Source organism: Salvelinus alpinus, chromosome 2 (assembly GCF_045679555.1).
Source record: "Salvelinus alpinus chromosome 2, SLU_Salpinus.1, whole genome shotgun sequence".
NCBI classification, from domain to species: domain Eukaryota; kingdom Metazoa; phylum Chordata; class Actinopteri; order Salmoniformes; family Salmonidae; genus Salvelinus; species Salvelinus alpinus.
The window spans coordinates 83,963,061-83,982,393 of record NC_092087.1 but is presented as its reverse complement, the minus strand read 5'-3'; the positions used below and the strand labels follow the sequence as shown (position 1 = coordinate 83,982,393).

At 44.1% G+C, this 19,333-nt stretch overlaps 2 protein-coding genes across 2 annotated transcripts in view; both read left to right on the top strand.

Annotated features, from left to right (window-relative positions):
- The window catches only part of LOC139544641 (voltage-dependent calcium channel gamma-2 subunit-like), a 223,466-nt gene that overhangs the window by 118,633 nt on the left and 85,500 nt on the right, over positions 1 to 19,333 (top strand). The gene's annotated exons all lie outside the window — the stretch shown is intronic.
- Positions 853 to 18,544, top strand: LOC139544680 (intraflagellar transport protein 27 homolog). Its single transcript, XM_071351977.1, has 7 exons — positions 853 to 1,008; positions 1,568 to 1,647; positions 16,832 to 16,891; positions 17,029 to 17,088; positions 17,292 to 17,409; positions 17,603 to 17,712; positions 17,872 to 18,544. The coding sequence occupies exons 1-7, from the start codon at positions 975 to 977 to the stop codon at positions 17,968 to 17,970; spliced, it is 561 nt and encodes a 186-aa protein (XP_071208078.1). The 5' UTR covers positions 853 to 974; the 3' UTR covers positions 17,971 to 18,544.

The window sequence follows — 19,333 nt, the reverse complement described above, 5'->3', positions numbered from 1 at the left end:
TACAAAAGGGGAAATAAATAAACAAAAATATGGGTTGTATTTACAATGTGTTCGTTCTTCATTGGTTGCCCTTTTCTCGTGAACAACAGGTCACAAATCTTGCTACTCACTCACAGAAGTTCCAAAAGAATAAAGACATTTCAAATGTCATATTATGTGTAAATATACAGTGTTGTTACAATCTCTCTATTCCCTAATGCCGTGGTGAAGAATAAGAGAGAGAGAGAGAAGGAATTTGTAGACATTTGTAGAAATGTGTCCGTGCGCGTAACCCCGTTCTACAACCGATCCTCACAGTGTTACGCGCCTCTGCTCAACACATCACTACGGCCCATTGGAGAGTCAATGTGCAGGTCGTTTGTCATAGCCGGAAAAGAGAGAGAGGAGAGAAAACTGAATTGAGGGGGAAGACTTACATAGACTTTGGCAGTCTAATTTTCGCTTCTAATAACCTAAGGACACAACAGGGATGGCATTTAGGAGATATAATTTAGGCCTACTTACTATAGAACATTACGATAGAAATGATGGCCTGTCAAGCATTAAATGTTTTATAGATATGAATCTACCTGTGTGCATCCAAATTATGTTGATTAGCTATTCTAAAAGATGGGATGCATGTTGCACTGAAAATATCACTGAGGCAGTACATAAAACAATTCTTAGTGCCTTACTGGCTCTAACACGGGAGTACAATTCAGTAGGTTAATTGCTAGAATAATGGTCTACAGTCAATGAACGCTTCCATCTAGCGGTAATTAAGGGAACAGTCACGTTGGGCTCAGGTTGACGTTAACGCTCTTACGTTGACTCAGCTGGCCAATGATAGCGCAGATATTGATACGCGCTTGTTGGTTGGATCGGTGAGAGCGTTTCTGCTCAGGTTGCTTGGAAACGCGTCGTGTCGTGTAAAATAAGAAACACAAAGCACTTTTGAACATTTTGCTAATATATTTATTTGTTTGTACGCTACCATGGTGAAATTAAGAGCAAGGTGCCTTCTTGTAGGTAAGATTTAGAAATGTATTCGTTGCTAAGAAGTTGATTTGGGAATGACAACGTCTGTACTGTAAAGAAAGTAACAGTTAGCTGAGAGTTAGGCTAGCTTGCAAAACGTTGGATAGGACAGAATAGCTAAATTAGAAATGGACCTAGATAGCTAACAGTTTTACAAGCATTTGCAAGTTACCTAACTCTAGGATTACACGTTTGAGTAGGGTAAACATGGAAGAGACGTATGTATTCTATCAATTCGATTTCAATTCAAGGAGCTTTATTGTCATGGGAAACATGTTTACGTTCCCAAAGCAAGGGAAATAGATAACAAACAAAAGTTAAATAAACAATAAAACATTTACAGTAAACATTACACGTATAAAAGTTCCACAAGAATAAAGACATTTCAAATGTCATATTATGTCTATGTACAGTGTTGAAATTATGTAAAAATAGTTGAAGTACAAAAGGGAAAATAAATAAACATAAAAATAGGTTGTATTTACAATGGTGTTTGTTAATCTCTGTCTCTCTCTGTTTCTCTCTGTCGCGCTACCCTTCCCCTCTTCAGGAGATGCAGCAGTGGGGAAAAGTGCTCTCTCTCAGATGTTCCGTAGTGATGGAGCACACTTCCAGAAGAACTACAGTATGGTGAGAAAATAACTTTGAGACACACACACACACACACACACACTGGTCTCTCTCTAGCCTGGTCTCCCAGATCTGTTTGTTTGTGCTCTTGTCAACTCAGATTCTTCACTTAAAATGTAAAAAACCCATTGATTTCAAAGTTTAACAAATCATACAACTCTGCCCACGGACTACTTATGCACTGAACATTTTACCAAAACACATTTAATGGAAGAACTGTGTTGATATTCCAAAAACTCTGTTAAATATCTGCTCAGAATTAAGATTCAACGATGTCTGCAGTAATCATGTCAGCTACGACATGACTCATTGACCGCACACACTGCATAACAACAACACACTGGTGTGAGTGTGTGTTGTTGTGACACACCGGTCTAAGTGAACAGAGACAAATCAAATCACATTTTATTTGTCACATGCACCGAATACAACTTTTGTAGACTTTACTGTGAAATGCTCTTCCCAATGATGCAGAGTAAAAAAAATATGAAATGCAAAATAATAATAATAATAGTAACACAAGGAGCAAAATCCACAACAATGGAGCTCTAGGGAGTATTAGTAGCAGATCAATGTGCAGAGGTACCAGATATTTGAGGTAGATACAGTTGAAGTCGGATGTTTATATACACCTTCGCCAAATACATTTAAACTCAGTTTTTCACGATTCCTAAAATTTAATCCTTGTAAAAATTCCCTGTCTTAGGTCAGTTAGGATCACCACTTTATTTAAAAAATGTGACATGTCAGAATAATAGTAGAGAGAAAGATTTATTTCAGCTTTTATTTCTTTTATCACATTCCCAGTGGGTCAGAAGTTTACATACACTCAATTAGTATTTGGTAGCATTGCCTTTACATTGTTTAACTTGGATCAAACGTTTCAGGTAGCCTTCCACAAGCTTCCCACAGTAAGTTGGGTGGATTTTGGCCCATTCCTTCTGACAGAGCTGGTGTAACTGAGTCAGGTTTGTAGGCCTCCTTGCTCACACACACTTTTTCAGTTCTGCCCACACATTTTCTATGGGATTGAGGTCAGGTCTTTGTGATGGCCACTCCAATACCTTGACTTAGTTGTCCTTAAGCCATTTTGCCACAACTTTGGAAGTATGCTTGGGGTCATTGCCCATTTGGAAGACCCATTTGCGACTAAGCTTTAACTTCCTGACTGATGTCTTGAGATGTTGCTTCAATATATCCACATCATTTTCCTACCTCATGATGCCATCTATTTTGTGATGTGCACCAGTCCCTCCTGCAGCGAAGCACCCCCACAACATGATGCTGCCGCCCCAGTGCTTCACGGTTGGGATGGTGTTTTTCAGCTTGCAAGCCTCCCACTTTTTCCTCTAAACATAACGATGGTCATTATGGCCAAACAGTTCTATTTTTGTTTCATCAGACCAGAGGACATTTCTCCAAAAAGTACAATCTTTGTCACTATGTGCAGTTGCAAACATAGTCTGGCTTTTTTATGGCGGTTTTGGAGCAGTGGCTTCTTCCTTGCTGAGCGGCCTTTCAGGTTATGTCGATATAGGACATGTTTTACTGTGGATATAGATACTTTTGTACCTGTTTCCTCCAGCATCTTCACAAGGTCCTTTGCTGTTGTTTTGGGATTGATTTGCACTTTTCGCACCAAAGTACGTTCATCTCTAGGAGACAGAACGCGTCTCCTTCCTGATAGGTATGACGGCTGCGTAGTCCCACGGTGTTTATACTTGCGTATTATTGTTTGTACAGATGAACGTGGTACCTTCAGGCGTTAGGAAATTGCTCCCAAGGATGAACCAGACTTGTGGAGGTCTACAATTTTTTTTCTGAGGTCTTGGCTGATTTCTTTTGATTTTCCCATGATGTCAAGCAAAGAGGCAGTGAGTTTGAAGGTAGGCCTTGAAATACATCCACAGGTACACCTCCAATTGATTCAAATGATGTCAATTAGCCTATGTCATGGCTTCTAAAGCCATGACATCCTTTTCTGGAATTTTACAAGCTGTTTAAAGGCACAGTCGATTCAGTGTATGTAAACTTCTGACACCCTGGAATTGTGATACATTGAATTATAAGTGAAATAATCTGTCTGTAAACAATTGTTGGAAAAATGACTTGTGTCATGCACAAAGTAGATGTCCTAACCGACTTGCCAAACCTATAGTTTGTTAACAAGAAATTTGTGAAGTGGTTAAAAAACAAGTTTTAATGACGCCAACCTAAGTGTATGTAAACTTCTGACTTCAACTGTATGTACATGGGTAAAGTGACTAGGCATGAGGATAGATAATAATAAGGTATTTGAGGTAGATATGTACACGAAGGCAGGGTAAAGTGACTATGCAACAGGATAGATAATAATAAGGTATTTGAGGTAGATATGTAGATGAAGGCAGGGTAAAGTGACTAGGCAACAGGATAGATAATAATAAGAGTAAAATAAATAACAGAGTAGCAGCAGCAAATTATGAATGTAAAAGTGTGTGTGTGTGTCTTTGTGTGTGTGTGTGTGTCTGGGGGGGGGGTCTTTCTGTAAACTAGGGCACCAACTTGTCCAGTGAGGAGTTCCTACACTGGACAAGTTGTTACAGCTGTTGATAAGTCATTATAATAATCTGACAATGTTTTTCATGTCATTACATTAAGATATAAGGGTGGATCATAGCTATACAATTCACGAGTTGTTTAAAACCTATGTTTAACCCTTTCTCATGGTTGTTGTCTTGATGGATTTGTCCAAAATCGTGTGACATAAAACATTACGTTTCTGTCCTTGCATTTACGGGAGTCTTAAGTTGTCGTTATATCATGTATTAACCATTAATCAGTTAATTTAGACATTGAACTTGAACCCTGTCAGAGTCCTGGATCTAGCTGTCAAACAGTTTTTTGTACAGAGATCTCCGAAATGCACTGCAACTACATAACATTTTGTGTCTCCTTATGCTACAGGGTGAAAACCGTTTTCACGGGCTCACAAATCCCAAATAGAATGCTTCTAACTGAAATAATAATCATACCTTGATACTTCAAACCTAAATTGATGCTGTCATTAACACGGTTCTTCAATAATTATGTAAAGTACTTGTTGGATGCACATTTGGTGTCGAGCTGTTTAATTACGCCGTGATCATTTCACACATCATCATCTGTTCCAGGAAGGAATATTCGGAATGACATTCAAGTGATGAACAGCTGCTGTGCCATGCTACAACAGCCCAAATGCTGAAAAAAAGGTGTTCCTGAGAAATGTCCAGAATGTTTTGGTGTCTCGTTCCTTACTCCGGTGAAGACCGTTGTATCTGGATTCACATTGGATCTATTATCCCTAGCGAATCAATGTTGATCCTCTGTTGTAGTCTTGTAGTCTGCTTGATTTACAGCAGGGTCTCGTTAGATTTAACAGAGAAGGCATCAAGGTAATGAGTTCATGTTTTCGTGCCTCGAACTGGACCCTTACTGTGCCTAATTGAGTAGGATAGGCGATTGCGCAACACCCAACTCTATTCCTATGAATTATTCTGGATATATTGACAACAAATGACATAGCCTAGTGGGCTTATTCACAATATGAGCTCGTAATGACATAACATGACAAATGCATTTCGGTTTCCATGTTACACCTGCAATTTTAAATAATACAAGGGGTTTGAAGTAGTTGAACTTGGAGCTCAGAAATGAATAATATCTAATGATGGCTTCAACTTGGCTTTCCAAACCAATCCTTCCATCACAAAAGGAACCTGGCTTTTGGGAGAATGGTCATTCTAAAAACAGAGATGGTGAGGTTAATGTTACCGCCATTCATGGCTTTATTATCTGTGCCTGCGTAGGCCACATAGTCTACAGAAACATCACCATGCATACATCATATTTATTTAGTCAGCACACATTATTCTCACACATTTTAGAATATAATAATAATTACAAAATCAATGCATTGGCAAGGCCTAAAAAACGTATTATTCTTAAAGTGGTAATGGCATACTTCTTTTGACACTTTTTGCATGCTTTTTTGGGGGTGGGCTGTGTGTGTGTGTGTGTGTGTGTGGGAGGGGGGGGGGGTTCTATATTAAGCCCTATATGTACATAAGTCAAATTATTGCATTTGAGTAATTTAGCAGACACTCTTATCCAGAGCGACTTACAGGAACAATTAGGTTTAAGTGCCTTGCTCAAGGGCACATCGGCAGATTTTTCATCTAGTCGGCTCGGGGATTCAAACCAGCAACCTTTCGGTTACTGGCCCAATGCTCTTATCCACTAGGCTACCTGCCGCACAATTGTTTAACACTGAAGTCCTTGAAAATTACAATGAAGTGCTTGAAAAAGTCCCTAAAAGTAGTTGAATTTGACTTTCCAATGTCTGTATGAACCCTGCTTAAAGGATGAATAGTCCTAGGCCTATGTTGTTGTAAGTGGACGTATGGGCCAATTTGCATATATTCCTCTAAGTACACATGTGGAACTGCATAAAAATTAGTACAATTTTTGTTTCAAACCATTTTGAAATGTTGATCCCAATGTCACACATTGCATTCCATTATTTATAGAAATACTCATATACAGTATAGTAGTGTGCATAAAGTCAGTGCAGATAGTCTCGGTAACCATTAAATGAACTATTTTGTGGTCTGATGTCTATTTAGCAGTCTTATGGCATGGGGTTAGAAGCTGTAGCCGATTCTCAGGTACCATTTGCCGGACAGTGGCAGATTGAACAGTCTATGGCATGGGTGGTTGAAGTCTGACAATTGTCCGGGCCTTTCTCTGACACCGCCTGATATAGAGGTCCTGGATGGCAGGGAGCTTGGCCCCAGTGATGTACTGGGCTGTCCGCACCAGCCTCTGTAGTGATTTGCGTTCGAGGTCGCTGCATTTGCCATACCAAGCGGTAATGCAGCCAGTCAAGATGCTCTCAATGGTGCAGCTGTATAACTTTTTGAGGATCTGAGGGCTCATGCCAAATCTTTTCTGCCTCCTAAGGGGGAAGATGCACTGTCGTGGCCTCTTCACGACTGTGTGGAACATGATAATTCATTAGTGATGTGGACGCTAAGAAACGTGAATCTCTCAACCTGCTCCACTACAGCTCCGTCAGAGTGGAGAGATCACTTTGGGAAGCATTATTATGATACAACACACACACCCACACACACACACACACACACACACACACACACACACACACACACACACACACACACACACACACACACACACACACACACACACACACACAGCATGTGAATGTTACCCAAACTCCAGACTCCAGCTAACTGTTGGACTAAAGGTTATAGACAGACAGGAAGCAGCATCCGGTCAGCAGCCATTCCATTCTCCTCACGTTCTCTTCCTCTCAAATGTCAGACGGCCTGTTAGGTTAACTACCCACCAATCTGTTCCGCTATTTATTCCGGACAGGCTCTCTCACTCACTCACTCACTCACTCACTCACTCACTCACACACACACACACACACACCCAACCTTTATGTATTCTGTACAGGCTCTCATTGACATTCCACTGAGAGAGAGCCTTCCCAATTCCCATGATGCATCACATCAGCTCATTACCCCGTCTCCGTATTAGCTGGTTGGAATATCGCTGAGGAAGACTGTGTGAGCGTGCGTGTGCAGTTGGCTGCAGTCTTTTGTGTGTGTGTGTGTGGCATTGAGCTGCAGTCTTTTGTGTGTGTGTGTGTGGCGGTGGGCTGCAGTCTTTTGTGTGTGTGTGTGGCGGTGGGCTGCAGTCTTTTGTGTGTGTGTGTGGCGGTGGGCTGCAGTCTTTTGTGTGTGTGTGTGGCGGTGGGCTGCAGTCTTTTGTGTGTGTGTGTGTGTGTGTGTGTGTGGCGGTGGGCTGCAGTCTTTTGTGTGTGTGTGTGGCGGTGGGCTGCAGTCTTTTGTGTGTGTGTGTGTGTGGCGGTGGGCTGCAGTCTTGTGTGTGTGGCGGTGGGCTGCAGTCTTTTGTGTGTGTGTGTGTGTGTGTGTGTGTGTGTGTGTGTGTGTGTGTGTGTGTGGCGGTGGGCTGCAGTCTTTTGTGTGTGTGTGTGGCGGTGGGCTGCAGTCTTTTGTGTGTGTGTGTGTGTGGCGGTGGGCTGCAGTCTTTTGTGTGTGTGTGTGTGTGGCGGTGGGCTGCAGTCTTTTGTGTGTGTGTGTGTGGCGGTGGGCTGCAGTCTTTTGTGTGTGTGTGTGTGGCGGTGGACTGCAGTCTTTTGTGTGTGTGTGTGTGGCGGTGGGCTGCAGTCTTTTGTGTGTGTGTGTGTGGCAGTGGGCTGCAGTCTTTTGTGTGTGTGTGTGGCGGTGGGCTTCAGTCTTTTGTGTGTGTGTGTGTAGCGGTGGGCTGCAGTCTTTTGTGTGTGTGTGTGTAGCGGTGGGCTGCAGTCTTTTGTGTGTGTGTGTGTAGCGGTGGGCTGCAGTCTTTTGTGTGTGTGTGTGTAGCGGTGGGCTGCAGTCTTTTGTGTGTGTGTGTGTGGCGGTGGGCTGCAGTCTTTTGTGTGTGTGTGTGTGTGGCGGTGGGCTGCAGTCTTTTGTGTGTGTGTGGCAGTGGGCTGCAGTCTTTTGTGTGTGTGTGTGGCGGTGGGCTGCAGTCTTTTGTGTGTGTGTGTGTGGCGGTGGGCTGCAGTCTTTTGTGTGTGTGTGTGGCAGTGGGCTGCAGTCTTTTGTGTGTGTGTGTGGCAGTGGGCTGCAGTCTTTTGTGTGTGTGTGGCGTTGAGCTGCAGTCTTTTGTGTGTGTGTGGCGTTGAGCTGCAGTCTTTTGTGTGTGTGTGGCGTTGAGCTGCAGTCTTTTGTGTGTGTGTGTGGCAGTGGGCTGCAGTCTTGCACACAAATCAAATTGTATTGGTAACATGCACATATGTAGCAGATGTTATTGTGGGTGTAGAGAAATGCTTATGTTCCTAGCTCCAACAGTGAACTAATATCTGACAGTATAAAACAATACACACAATCTAAAGTAAAATAATGTAATTAAGAAATATAGAAATATTAGGATGAGCAATGCCAGAGTCCGGAATATAAATATAGATGTATATGATGGGATGTATAGACATGGACAGTATCTCAATAGAATATGTTGTATATATGTAGAATGTGTAGGATAGAATATGTCGTATATACAGTTGAAGGCGGAAGTTTACATACATCTTAGCCAAATACATTTAAACTCAGTTTCACAATTCCCAACATTTAATCAGAGTAAAAATTCCCTGTCTTAGTTCAGTTAGGATCACCACTTTATCACAAGAATGTGAAATGTCAGAATAATAGTTGAGAGAATTATTTATTTCAGCTTTTATTTCTTTCATCAAATTCCCAGTGGATCAGAAGTTTACATACACTCAATTAGTATTTGGTAGCATTGGCTTTAAATTGTTTAACTTGGGTAAAATGTTTCGGGTAGCCTTCCACAAGCTTCCCACAATAAGTTGGGTGAATTTTGGCACATTCCTCCTGACAGAGCTGGTGTAACTGAGTCAGGTTTGTAGGCCTCTTTGTTCGCACACGCATTTTCATTTCTGCCAACAAATTTTCTATGGGATTGAGGTCAGGGCTTTGTGATGGCCACTTCAATACCTTGACTTTGTTGTCCTTAAGCCATTTTGCCACAACTTTGGAAGCATGCTTGTCCATTTGGAAGACCCATTTGCGACTAAGCTTTAACTTCCTGACTGATGTCTTGAGATGTTGCTTCAATATATCAACATAATTTTCCTACCTCATGATGCCATCTATTTTGTGAAGTGCACCAGTCCCTCCTGCAGCAAAGCACGCCCACAACATGATGCTGCCACCCCCATGCTTCACGGTTGGGATGGTGTTCTTCCACTTGCAAGCCTCCCCCTTTTTCCTCCAAACATAACGATGGTCATTATGGCCAAACAGTTCTATTTTTGTTTCATCAGACCAGAGGACATTTCTCCGAAAAGTACGATATTTGTCCCTATGTGCAGTTGCAAACCATAGTCTGGCTTTTTTATGGCTGTTTTGGAGCAGTGGCTTCCTCCTTGCTGAGCGGCCTTTCAGGTTATGTCTATATAGGACTCGTTCTACTGTGGATATAGATACTTTTGTACCTGTTTCCTCCGGCATCTTCACGTGGTCCTTTGCTGTTGTTCTGGGATTGATTTTCACTTTTCGCACCAATGTACATTCATCTAGGAGACAGAACGCGTCTCCTTCCTGAGCGGTATGGCGGCTGCGTGGTCCCATGGTGTTTATACTTGCGTACTATTGTTTGTACAGATGAACATGGTACCTTCAGGCGTTTGGAAATTGCTCCAAAGGATGAACCAGACTTGTGGAGGTTTACAATTTTTTTTCTGAGGTCATGGCTGATTTCTTTTGATTTTCCATGATGTCTAGCAAAGAGGCAGTGAGTTTGAAGGTAGGCCTTGAAATACATCCACAGGTACACCCCCAATTGACTCAAATGAGCTTCTAAAGCCATGACATCATTTTCTGGAATTGTCACGTTCCTGACCTGTTTTCCTTTGTTTTGTATTTATTTTAGTTGGTCAGGGCGTGAGTTGGGTGGGTTGTCTATGGTTGATTTTCTATGTTGGGATTTTGTGTTCGGCCTGGTATGATTCTCAATCAGAGACAGCTGTCAATCGTTGTCCCTGATTGAGAATCATACTTAGGCAGCCAGGGTTTCACTTGTGTTTTGTGGGTGTTTGTTCCTGTGGAGGTTTTGTTGCCACACAGGACGGTTTCGGTTTTGTCACGTTGGTTGTTTTTGTATTTTGAAGTGTTTTGTTGATTTTCATTAAAAGAATGAACACTAACCACTCTGCGTTTTGGTCCCCACCTTCTGTCAGCGAGGACAGCCGTAACAGAAACACCCACCACAAGAGGACCAAGCGGAGTGGAGAAGGGCAGCGACAGCAGCAGAGACAGACAGAGGAATGGACATGGGAAGACGTCTTGAACGGCAAGGGTTGCTACACATGGGAGGAGATCCTGGCTGGAAAGGATCGCCTCCCATGGGAACAGCTGGAGGCAGCGAGGAGAGCAGAGGCAACCGGAGAGAGGAACCGGAGGTATGAGGGTACGCGGCTAGCACGGAAGCCCGAGAGGCTCACCCAAAAATTTCTTGAGGGGGGGCTAAAGGGGAGTGTGGCGAAGCCGGGTTGGATACCTGAGCCAACTCCCCGGGCTTACCGTGGAGTGAGAGGGCGTCGTACTGGTCAGACACCGTGTTATGCGGTGGAGCGCACGGTGTCCCCAGTACGCGTGCTTAGCCCAGTGCGGGCTATTCCACCTTGCCGCACTGGTAGGGCTAGGTTGGGCATCGAGCCGGGGCTAAGGTGGTGTCCCCGGTTCGCCTGCATAGCCCAGTGCGGGCTATTCCACCTCGCCGCACTGGCAGGGCTACGGGGACCATTCAACCTGGTAAGGTTGGGGAGGCTCGGTGCTCAAGAGCGCGTGTCCTCCTTCACGGTCCGGTATATCCGGCGCCACCTTCCCACCCCAGCCCAGTACCATCAGTGCCGACACCACACACCAGGCTTCCAGTGCGTTTCCAGAGCCCTGTTCCTCCTCCACGCACTCTCCCTGTGGTGCGTGTCTCCAGCCCAGTGCCTCCAGTTCCGGCACCACGCACCAGGTCTACTGTGCGCCTCAGCAGGTCAGAGTCGGCCGTCTGCCCAACGCCGCCTGCGCTGCTTGCCTGCTCAGCGCTGCCTGAACTGTCTGCCTGCCCAGCGTGGTCTGAACTGTCTGCCTGCCCAGCGCTGCCCGTCTGTCCCGAGCCGTCAGAGCTGCCCGTCTGTTCAGAGCTGCCCGTCTGTCCCGAGCCTTCAGAGCCGTCCAGCCAGGACCAGCCAGAGCCGTCCAGCCAGGACCTGCCAGAGCCATCCAGCCAGGACATGCCAGAGCCGTCCAGCCAGGACCTGCCAGAGCCGTCCAGCCAGGACCTGCCAGAGCCGTCCAGCCAGGACCTGCCAGAGCCGTCCAGCCAGGATCCGCCATCCCTCAGCCAGGATCCGCCGTCCCTCAGCCAGGACCCGCCGTCCCTCAGCCAGGATCCGCCGTCCCTCAGCCAGGATCCGCCAGAGCCTTCCGCCAGCCAGGATCCGCCGGCGCCTTCCGCCAGCCAGGATCCGCCGGAGCCTTCCGCCAGCCAGGATCCGCCGGAGCCTTCCGCCAGCCAGGATCCGCCCCTCAGTCAGGTGCTACCCCTCAGTCAGGTGCTACCCCTCAGTCAGGTGCTACCCCTCAGTCTGTTACTGCCCTTTGGAATAGTGGGATTGACATGGAGGGTGAATATTGGGAGGAGGCCACGGAAGCGGGGGTTGACTGTGGTGGGGTGGGGACCACGACCAGCGCCAGAGCCGCCACCGTGGACAGACGCCCACCCAGACCCTCCTCTAGACTTTGTGCTGGTGCGCCCGGAGTTCGCACCTTAAGGGGGGGGTTCTGTCACGTTCCTGACCTGTTTTCCTTTGTTTTGTATTTATTTTAGTTGGTCAGGGCATGAGTTGGGTGGGTTGTCTATGGTTGATTTTCTATGTTGGGATTTTGTGTTCGGCCTGGTATGATTCTCAATCAGAGACAGCTGTCAATCGTTGTCCCTGATTGAGAATCATACTTAGGCAACCAGGGTTTCACTTGTGTTTTGTGGGTGTTTGTTCCTGTGGAGGTTTTGTTGCCACACAGGACGGTTTCGGTTTTGTCACGTTGGTTGTTTTTGTATTTTGAAGTGTTTTGTTGATTTTCATTAAAAGAATGAACACTAACCACTCTGCGTTTTGGTCCCCACCTTCTGTCAGCGAGGACAGCCGTAACAGGAATCCAATTCAGGAAAGTCGTATTTGTGGTGGAAATGCTGGTGTGACCGTCGATCCAATATCCAAAAGTTATTTTTGGCTGTAGATAATAATGCAAGAAACCTTCTGGACAAAAAATGCAAGAAATAACACAACAAATATATAAATACTACAAAGTTGCTTACGAGCCAGGAACAGGGCATCCATGTCTATCGGCGCCATTTTGTCCATTTGTGTGTGTGTGTGTTGGGCTTCAGTGTTATGTGTGTAACTTAGTCATGCTCCGTGGCTTGGGCTCAGATGAGTAGAGCAGTGAGCAGTGCAGTGAGCAGTGGTGGAAAAAGTAACAAATTGTCATACTTGAGTAAAAGTATAGATACAGTAATATAAAGTTACTCAAGTAAAAGTGAAAGTCACCCAGTAAAATACTACGGTACTTGAGAAAAAGTCAAAAAAGATTTGGTAAAAATATACTTAAGTATCAAAAGTAGAAGTAAAAGTATGAATGATTTGAAAATCCTTATAATAAGCAATGCAGACGGCACCATTTTCTTTTTTTTTAAATGTACGGATAGTCAGGTGCTCAGTCCAACACTCAAACATTATTTACAGATAGTCAGGTGCACCCTCCAACACTCAGACATTATTTACAGATAGCCAGGTGCACCCTCCAACACTCAGACATTATTTACAGATAGTCAGGTGCTCCCTCCAACACTCAGACATTATTTACAGATAGTCAGGTGCACCCTCCAACACTCAGACATTATTTACAGATAGCCAGGTGCACCCTCCAACACTCAGACATTATTTACAGATAGCCAGGTGCACCCTCCAACACTCAGACATTATTTACAGATAGTCAGGTGCTCAGTCCAACACTCAGACATTATTTACAGATAGCCAGGTGCTCCCTCCAACACTCAGACATTATTTACAGATAGTCAGGTGCTCCCTCCAACACTCAGACATTATTTACAGATAGCCAGGTGCTCCCTCCAACACTCAGACATTATTTACAGATAGTCAGGTGCACCCTCCAACACTCAGACATTATTTACAGATAGCCAGGTGCTCCCTCCAACACTCAGACATTATTTACAGATAGTCAGGTGCTCCCTCCAACACTCAGACATTATTTACAGATAGTCAGGTGCACCCTCCAACACTCAGACATTATTTACAGATAACCAGGTGCTCCCTCCAACACTCAGACATTATTTACAGATAGTCAGGTGCTCAGTCCAACACTCAGACATTATTTACAGATAGTCAGGTGCTCCCTCCAACACTCAGACATTATTTACAGATAGCCAGGTGCTCCATCCAACACTCAGAGATTATTTACAGATAGTCAGGTGCACCCTCCAACACTCAGACATTATTTACAAAATATGCATTTGTGTTTAGTGAGTCCGCCAGACCATAAGCAGTAGGGATTACCACGTGTTCTCTTGATAAGTGCGTGAATTTCACAATTATCCGGTCCTGCTAAGCATTCAAAATGTAACAATTACTTTTGGTTGTCAGGGAAAATGTATGTAGTTAAGTACAATATTTTCTATAGGAATGTAGTGAAGTAAAAGTTGTCAAAAATATAAATAGTAAAGTACATATACCCCAAAAAACTACTTAATTAGTACTTTAAAGTATTTTTACTTAAGTACTTTACACCACTGGTGTTTGGTCCAAATGGCACCCTATTCCCTATCTACCCCATAAGGCTTTGGTCAAAAATAGTGCACTATTTAGGGAATAGGGTGCAATTGGAAAGGAACTTCAGTGATTATAATATATATAATATAGAACAATATATGCCATTTAGTAGACACTTTTATCCAAAGCGACTTACAGTCATGCGTGCATATATTTTACGTATGGGTGGTCCCGGGAATCGAACCCACTACCCTGCTGTTGCAAGTGCCATGCTAGTACCAACTGAGCTACAAAGGACCAAATGAAAATACCACCTTCCTTTCTTCTTCAAGGTTATCACAGATATAGAACTGGATAGGTATCATGTGTCAAAGTACACACACACACCAGGGCTGCACTATATGGGGGGAAAAATTAATTAAGATTTTTCTTTTTACTAAGTATTACGATTAGGACTTGATGTGCAATACAGTGCCTTGCAAAAGTATTCATCCCCCTTGGCGTTTTTCCTATTTTGTTCCATTACAACCTGTAATTTCAATGGATTTTTCTTTGGATTCCATGTAATGGACATACACAAAATAGCCCAAATTGGTGAAGTGAAATGGAAAAAAATACTTGTTTCAAAAAAAAATATAAGTTTAATGGAAAAGTGGTGCATGCATATGTATTCACCCCCTTTGCTATGAAGCCCTTAAATAAGATCTGGTGCAACCAATTACCTTCATAAGTCACATAATTAGTTAAATAAAGTCCACCTGTGTGCAATCTAAGTGTCACATGATCTGTCACATGATCTCAGTATATATACACCTGTTCTGAAAGGCCCCAGAGTCTACAACACCACTAAGCAAGGGGCACCTTCAAGCAAGCGGCACCATGAAGACCAAGTTGCTCTCCAAACAGGTCAGGGACAAAGTTGTGGAGAAGTACAGATCAGGGTTGGGTTATAAAAAAATATCTGAAACTTTGAACATCCCACGGAGCAGCATTAAATCCATTATTAAAAAATGGAAAGAAGATGGGACCACAACAAACCTGCCAAGAGAGGGCCGCCCACCAAAACTCACGGACCAGGCAAGGAGGGCATTAATCAGAGAGGCAACAAAGAGACCAAAGATAACCCTGAAGGAGCTGCAAAGCTCCACTGCGGAGATTGGAGTATCTGTCCATAGGACAGAGCTGGGCTTTACGGAAGAGTGTCCAGAAAAAAGCCATTGCTTAAAGAAAATAATAAGCAAACTTGTTTGGTGTTCGCCAAAAGGCATGTGGGAGACTCCCCAAACATATGGAAGAAGGTACTCTGGTCGGATGAGACTAAAATTGAGCTTTTTGGCCATCAAGGAAAACGCTATGTCTGGCGCAGACCCAACACCTCTCATCACCCCGAGAACACCATCTCCACAGTGAAGCATGGTGGAGGCAGCATCATGCTGTGGGGATGTTTTTCATCGTCAGGGACTGGGAAACTGGTCAGAATTGAAGGAATGATGGATGGTGCTAAGTACAGAGAAATTCTTGAGAGAAACCTGTTTCAGTCTTCCAGAGATTTGAGACTGGGTCATAGATTCACCTTCCAGCAGGACAATGGCCCTAAGCATGCTTCTAAAGCAACACTCAAGTGGTTTAAGGGGAAACATTTAAATGTCTTGGAATGGCCTAGTCAAAGCCCAGACCTGAATCCAATTGAGAATATGTGGTATGACTTAAGGATTGCTGTACACCATTGGAACCCATCCAACTTGATGGAGCTGGAGCAGTTTTTCCTTGAAGAATGGGCAAAAATCCCAGTGGCTAGATGTGCCAAGCTTATACAGACATACCCCAAGAGACTTGCAGGTGTAATTGCTGCAAAAGGTGTCTCTACAATGTATTGACTTTGGGGGGGGGGGGTGAATAGTTATGCACGCTCAAGTTGTTTTGTATTATTTGTTGTTTGTTTCACAATAAATAATATTTTGCATCTTTAAAGTGGCAGGCATGTTGTGAAAATCAAATGATATAAACCTCCAAAAAATCAATTTTAATTGCAGGTTGTAATGGCAACAAAATAGGAAAAATGCCAAGGGGGTGAATACTTTCGCAAGCCACTGTATAAATCAAAACACTTGGGTGGACTGTTGGGATCCTAGAAATAGAATGATTTATATTAAGAAGAAAAGTGGAAAGCAGCATCGTTCTTGTTTGGAACAATCTGTTGACTGGATTTGACCCAACAGAACAGAATGCAAATGTATAGTGGATCTAACAGCGAGGAGGAGGAGCGGTGCTGCTTGAGTGACAAGGGCGGGGCTTGTTGTGTGTAGGAAGCAAGCGGAGAAAAAAACCCGTAAACTATAAGATTAGGGCAGTGTGCAGCCTTAAAACACACCCTTCCTCCTCCTCCTGTGTCTAAGTAGGAAGGAAGCCTTTCTCCTATCTTATGCTGTTAGATCTGTGTTCTAGATCTTTCATTGGAAACACACAAACAGAGTTCAAAGTGTTTGAATCAAATCAACGTATTGTAGCCTCTAACATTTTGTTATGAAAGAGTCTGGTTTGTGACAGTTGGGTTTTGGTTGATGTGTGGTTGTGTTATGAAGTTTGGGTTTAGGATGTTGTGTGGTTGTGTTATGAAGTTTGGGTTTAGGTTGTTGTGTGGTTATTTTACGATGGTTCCGTTGTGGTTGTGTGATGATGGCTGGTTGTAGGTTGTTGCGTGATGATGGTTGGATTTAGGTTGTGTTGTGCCTGTTGTGTGATGGTTGGGCTTTGGTTGTTTTCTAGACGGCTGGAGTGGAACTGGTTGTGAAGTCAGTGAACATCCCAGAGACCAGCGACAGTGTGGTGAGTACACACTCCCTAGACGGACTCCCACGCTCCCTCTATATTGGCTAGAAGCTTTTTACAGAAGCCAACAATCTGGAGTTCTTTCATACTGAAAATAACTTTGTGATGATTGACAGTATTTCTCTCCCTCTCAGGAACTGTACATCTTTGACTCTGCCGGGAGGGAAACCTTTGTTGAAGCATGTGAGAAGTTGGTGAGGCCCACTACGTATCTCGTCTTCAAAGTTACAAAGGATTCACTACTTTCCCTCATCCCTCTCTCTTCACATCTCTCTTCCCTCTCTCATCCCTCTCTTCCTCTCTCTTTTGCTGAATGTTAAATGGATGCAATATTCAATGTTTCCACCCCCCTCTCTCACCCCCCCTCTCTCCCATCCCTCCCTCTATCCCTCTACAGTGGGGCCAGCCGTCTGTGTTGTGTCTGGTGTTTGACGTGAGCAGTGAGCTGTCATTCAGTAGCTGTGGCCGCTGGCTGGAGAGGGTCAGGGCCCACTGCCAGGGTCTGCACATCCCAGGTACCACACACCTCAGCTCTGACCCCCTGTATCTGGAGGTGCTTGATCTTAGTGCTCTTTGTGTGTGTGTGTGTGTGTGTGTGTGTGTGTGTGTGTGTGTGTGTGTGTGTGTGTGTGTGTGTGTGTGTGTGTGTGTGTGCGTGTGCGTGTGTGTATTATCAACTTTGTGTGCGTGTGTTGTTGTGACGTTCAGGTGTGTTGGTGGGTAACAAGTCGGACCTGTCCTCGCGGAGGGAGGTGGAGACCTCGGTGGCCCAGGAGTGGGCCCAAAGCCAGGGGTTGCAGTACCACGAGACGTCCGCTGTGAGTGCACCCACACCTGGACACAACAGACAAGCTCATAGGCTTCTGGAGCCAAAGTGCCAACACCAAGTCCAAAAATAGTATACCCTCTAACAAAGCGATGATTAAAATGTTTCTCATTCTGTGTGTATGTGTGTGTGCATGGCATCTGTATTGCAGAAGGAGATGGAGAACTGTGAAGCTCCCTTTCTGAGTCTAGCCCAGCTGTTCCACGCTCTCTACCAAGACAGACTACAGACCATACAGAACCTGGCCTAACATTCTAGAACCTGGCCTAACATTCTAGAATCTGGCCTGACAATCTTGAACCTGAACATTCTAGAACCTGGCCTGACAATCTTGAACCTGAACATTCTAGAACCTGGCCTGACAATCTTGAACCTGAACATTCTAGAACCTGGCCTAACATTCTAGAACCTGGCATAACATTCTAGAATCTGGCCTAACATTCTAGAATCTGACCTGACAATATTGAACCTGAACATTGTAGAATCTGGCCTACCATTGTAGAACCTGCACAATCTGTCCTAACACATATACATATCTATTACATTGTATATATTCTGTTTCTATGGCCTATAGAAAGGATATATGGATTATATTTCTATGGATTCTAAGACCTGGCCCAATGTTCTATAACTTGGCCCAACACTCCCTAAGTGAAAAATACTGCCTCTGACAGTGACAAATCCACCTTACATTGGGGTGGAGATTAAGATGAAACTGTTATCTATTTACTACAATAATGAATGTTATGTATATTCTTCACGTTCTCTGAGTTATGCAGGAGAACATGATAACTTGTATTAAAGTTTGTGATTTCTGTACAGTTTTCTGATTGCTAGAGTTTTGCATATGAGGGACCTTTCCATCCCTCTCTCCCTCCATCACCCACTCTCTCTCTCCTTTACTCTCTCCTCTCCATCCCCCTTTCTGTCCATCAATCCCACTCTCTCTGTCTCTCTCCACCCCCCGCCCCTCCTCTCTCCATCACCCACTCTCTCTCTCCTTTACTCTCTCCTCCCCATCCCCCTTTCTGTCCATCAATCCCACTCTCTCTGTCTCTCTCCACCCCCCGCCCCTCCTCTCTCCATCTGTCTCTGTTTCTCCATTTGCAGCTGGAGACCTTCACATCATTTCCATCATTTCCAAACCCGTTTGTTGTTTATTCGTTAACAACCCTGTAATTACTGTTTTAATGACCCTCCTCTCATTGTAACGGGGTCAGACCCACTGCCTATTATAGCCTCTCATGTCTAACACGCACACACACACACACACACACACACACACACACTATGCTACGAGGCCTCTATTGAACTAGGCTGTCCGTCCGCCTCAAAGCCACTCGTTCATGGTGATTGAATCTCATATTATGCCCCGCATTAAAATAGACTGCTGCCTTGGAATTCTGTTCCCATAACTACTGAGAGTATAATGACATGTTGAGGGTTGTTAGTTATGACACTGTTATGGTAACTGTTGTTTTAATACAGTGTGTGGGTTTATGGTTTAGTCTTTAATGTTAAATATGTGGTTAATCTGTAGCTAGCTATGCAATCTTAAATATAATTACATTTAATAGATGCAATCTTAAATATATGATAAATATTGATTGGTT

What these genes read in the sequence shown, in the direction of transcription:
- LOC139544680 (XM_071351977.1), top strand. Translation starts at nt 975, where the DNA reads ATGGTGAAATTAAGAGCAAGGTGCCTTCTTGTAG. An exon ending in TCCAGAAGAACTACAGTATG is followed by an intron (nt 1,648 to 16,831) that starts GTGAGAAAATAA and finishes GTTGTTTTCTAG; the next exon opens with ACGGCTGGAGTGGAACTGGT. An exon ending in TTGAAGCATGTGAGAAGTTG is followed by an intron (nt 17,089 to 17,291) that starts GTGAGGCCCACT and finishes ATCCCTCTACAG; the next exon opens with TGGGGCCAGCCGTCTGTGTT.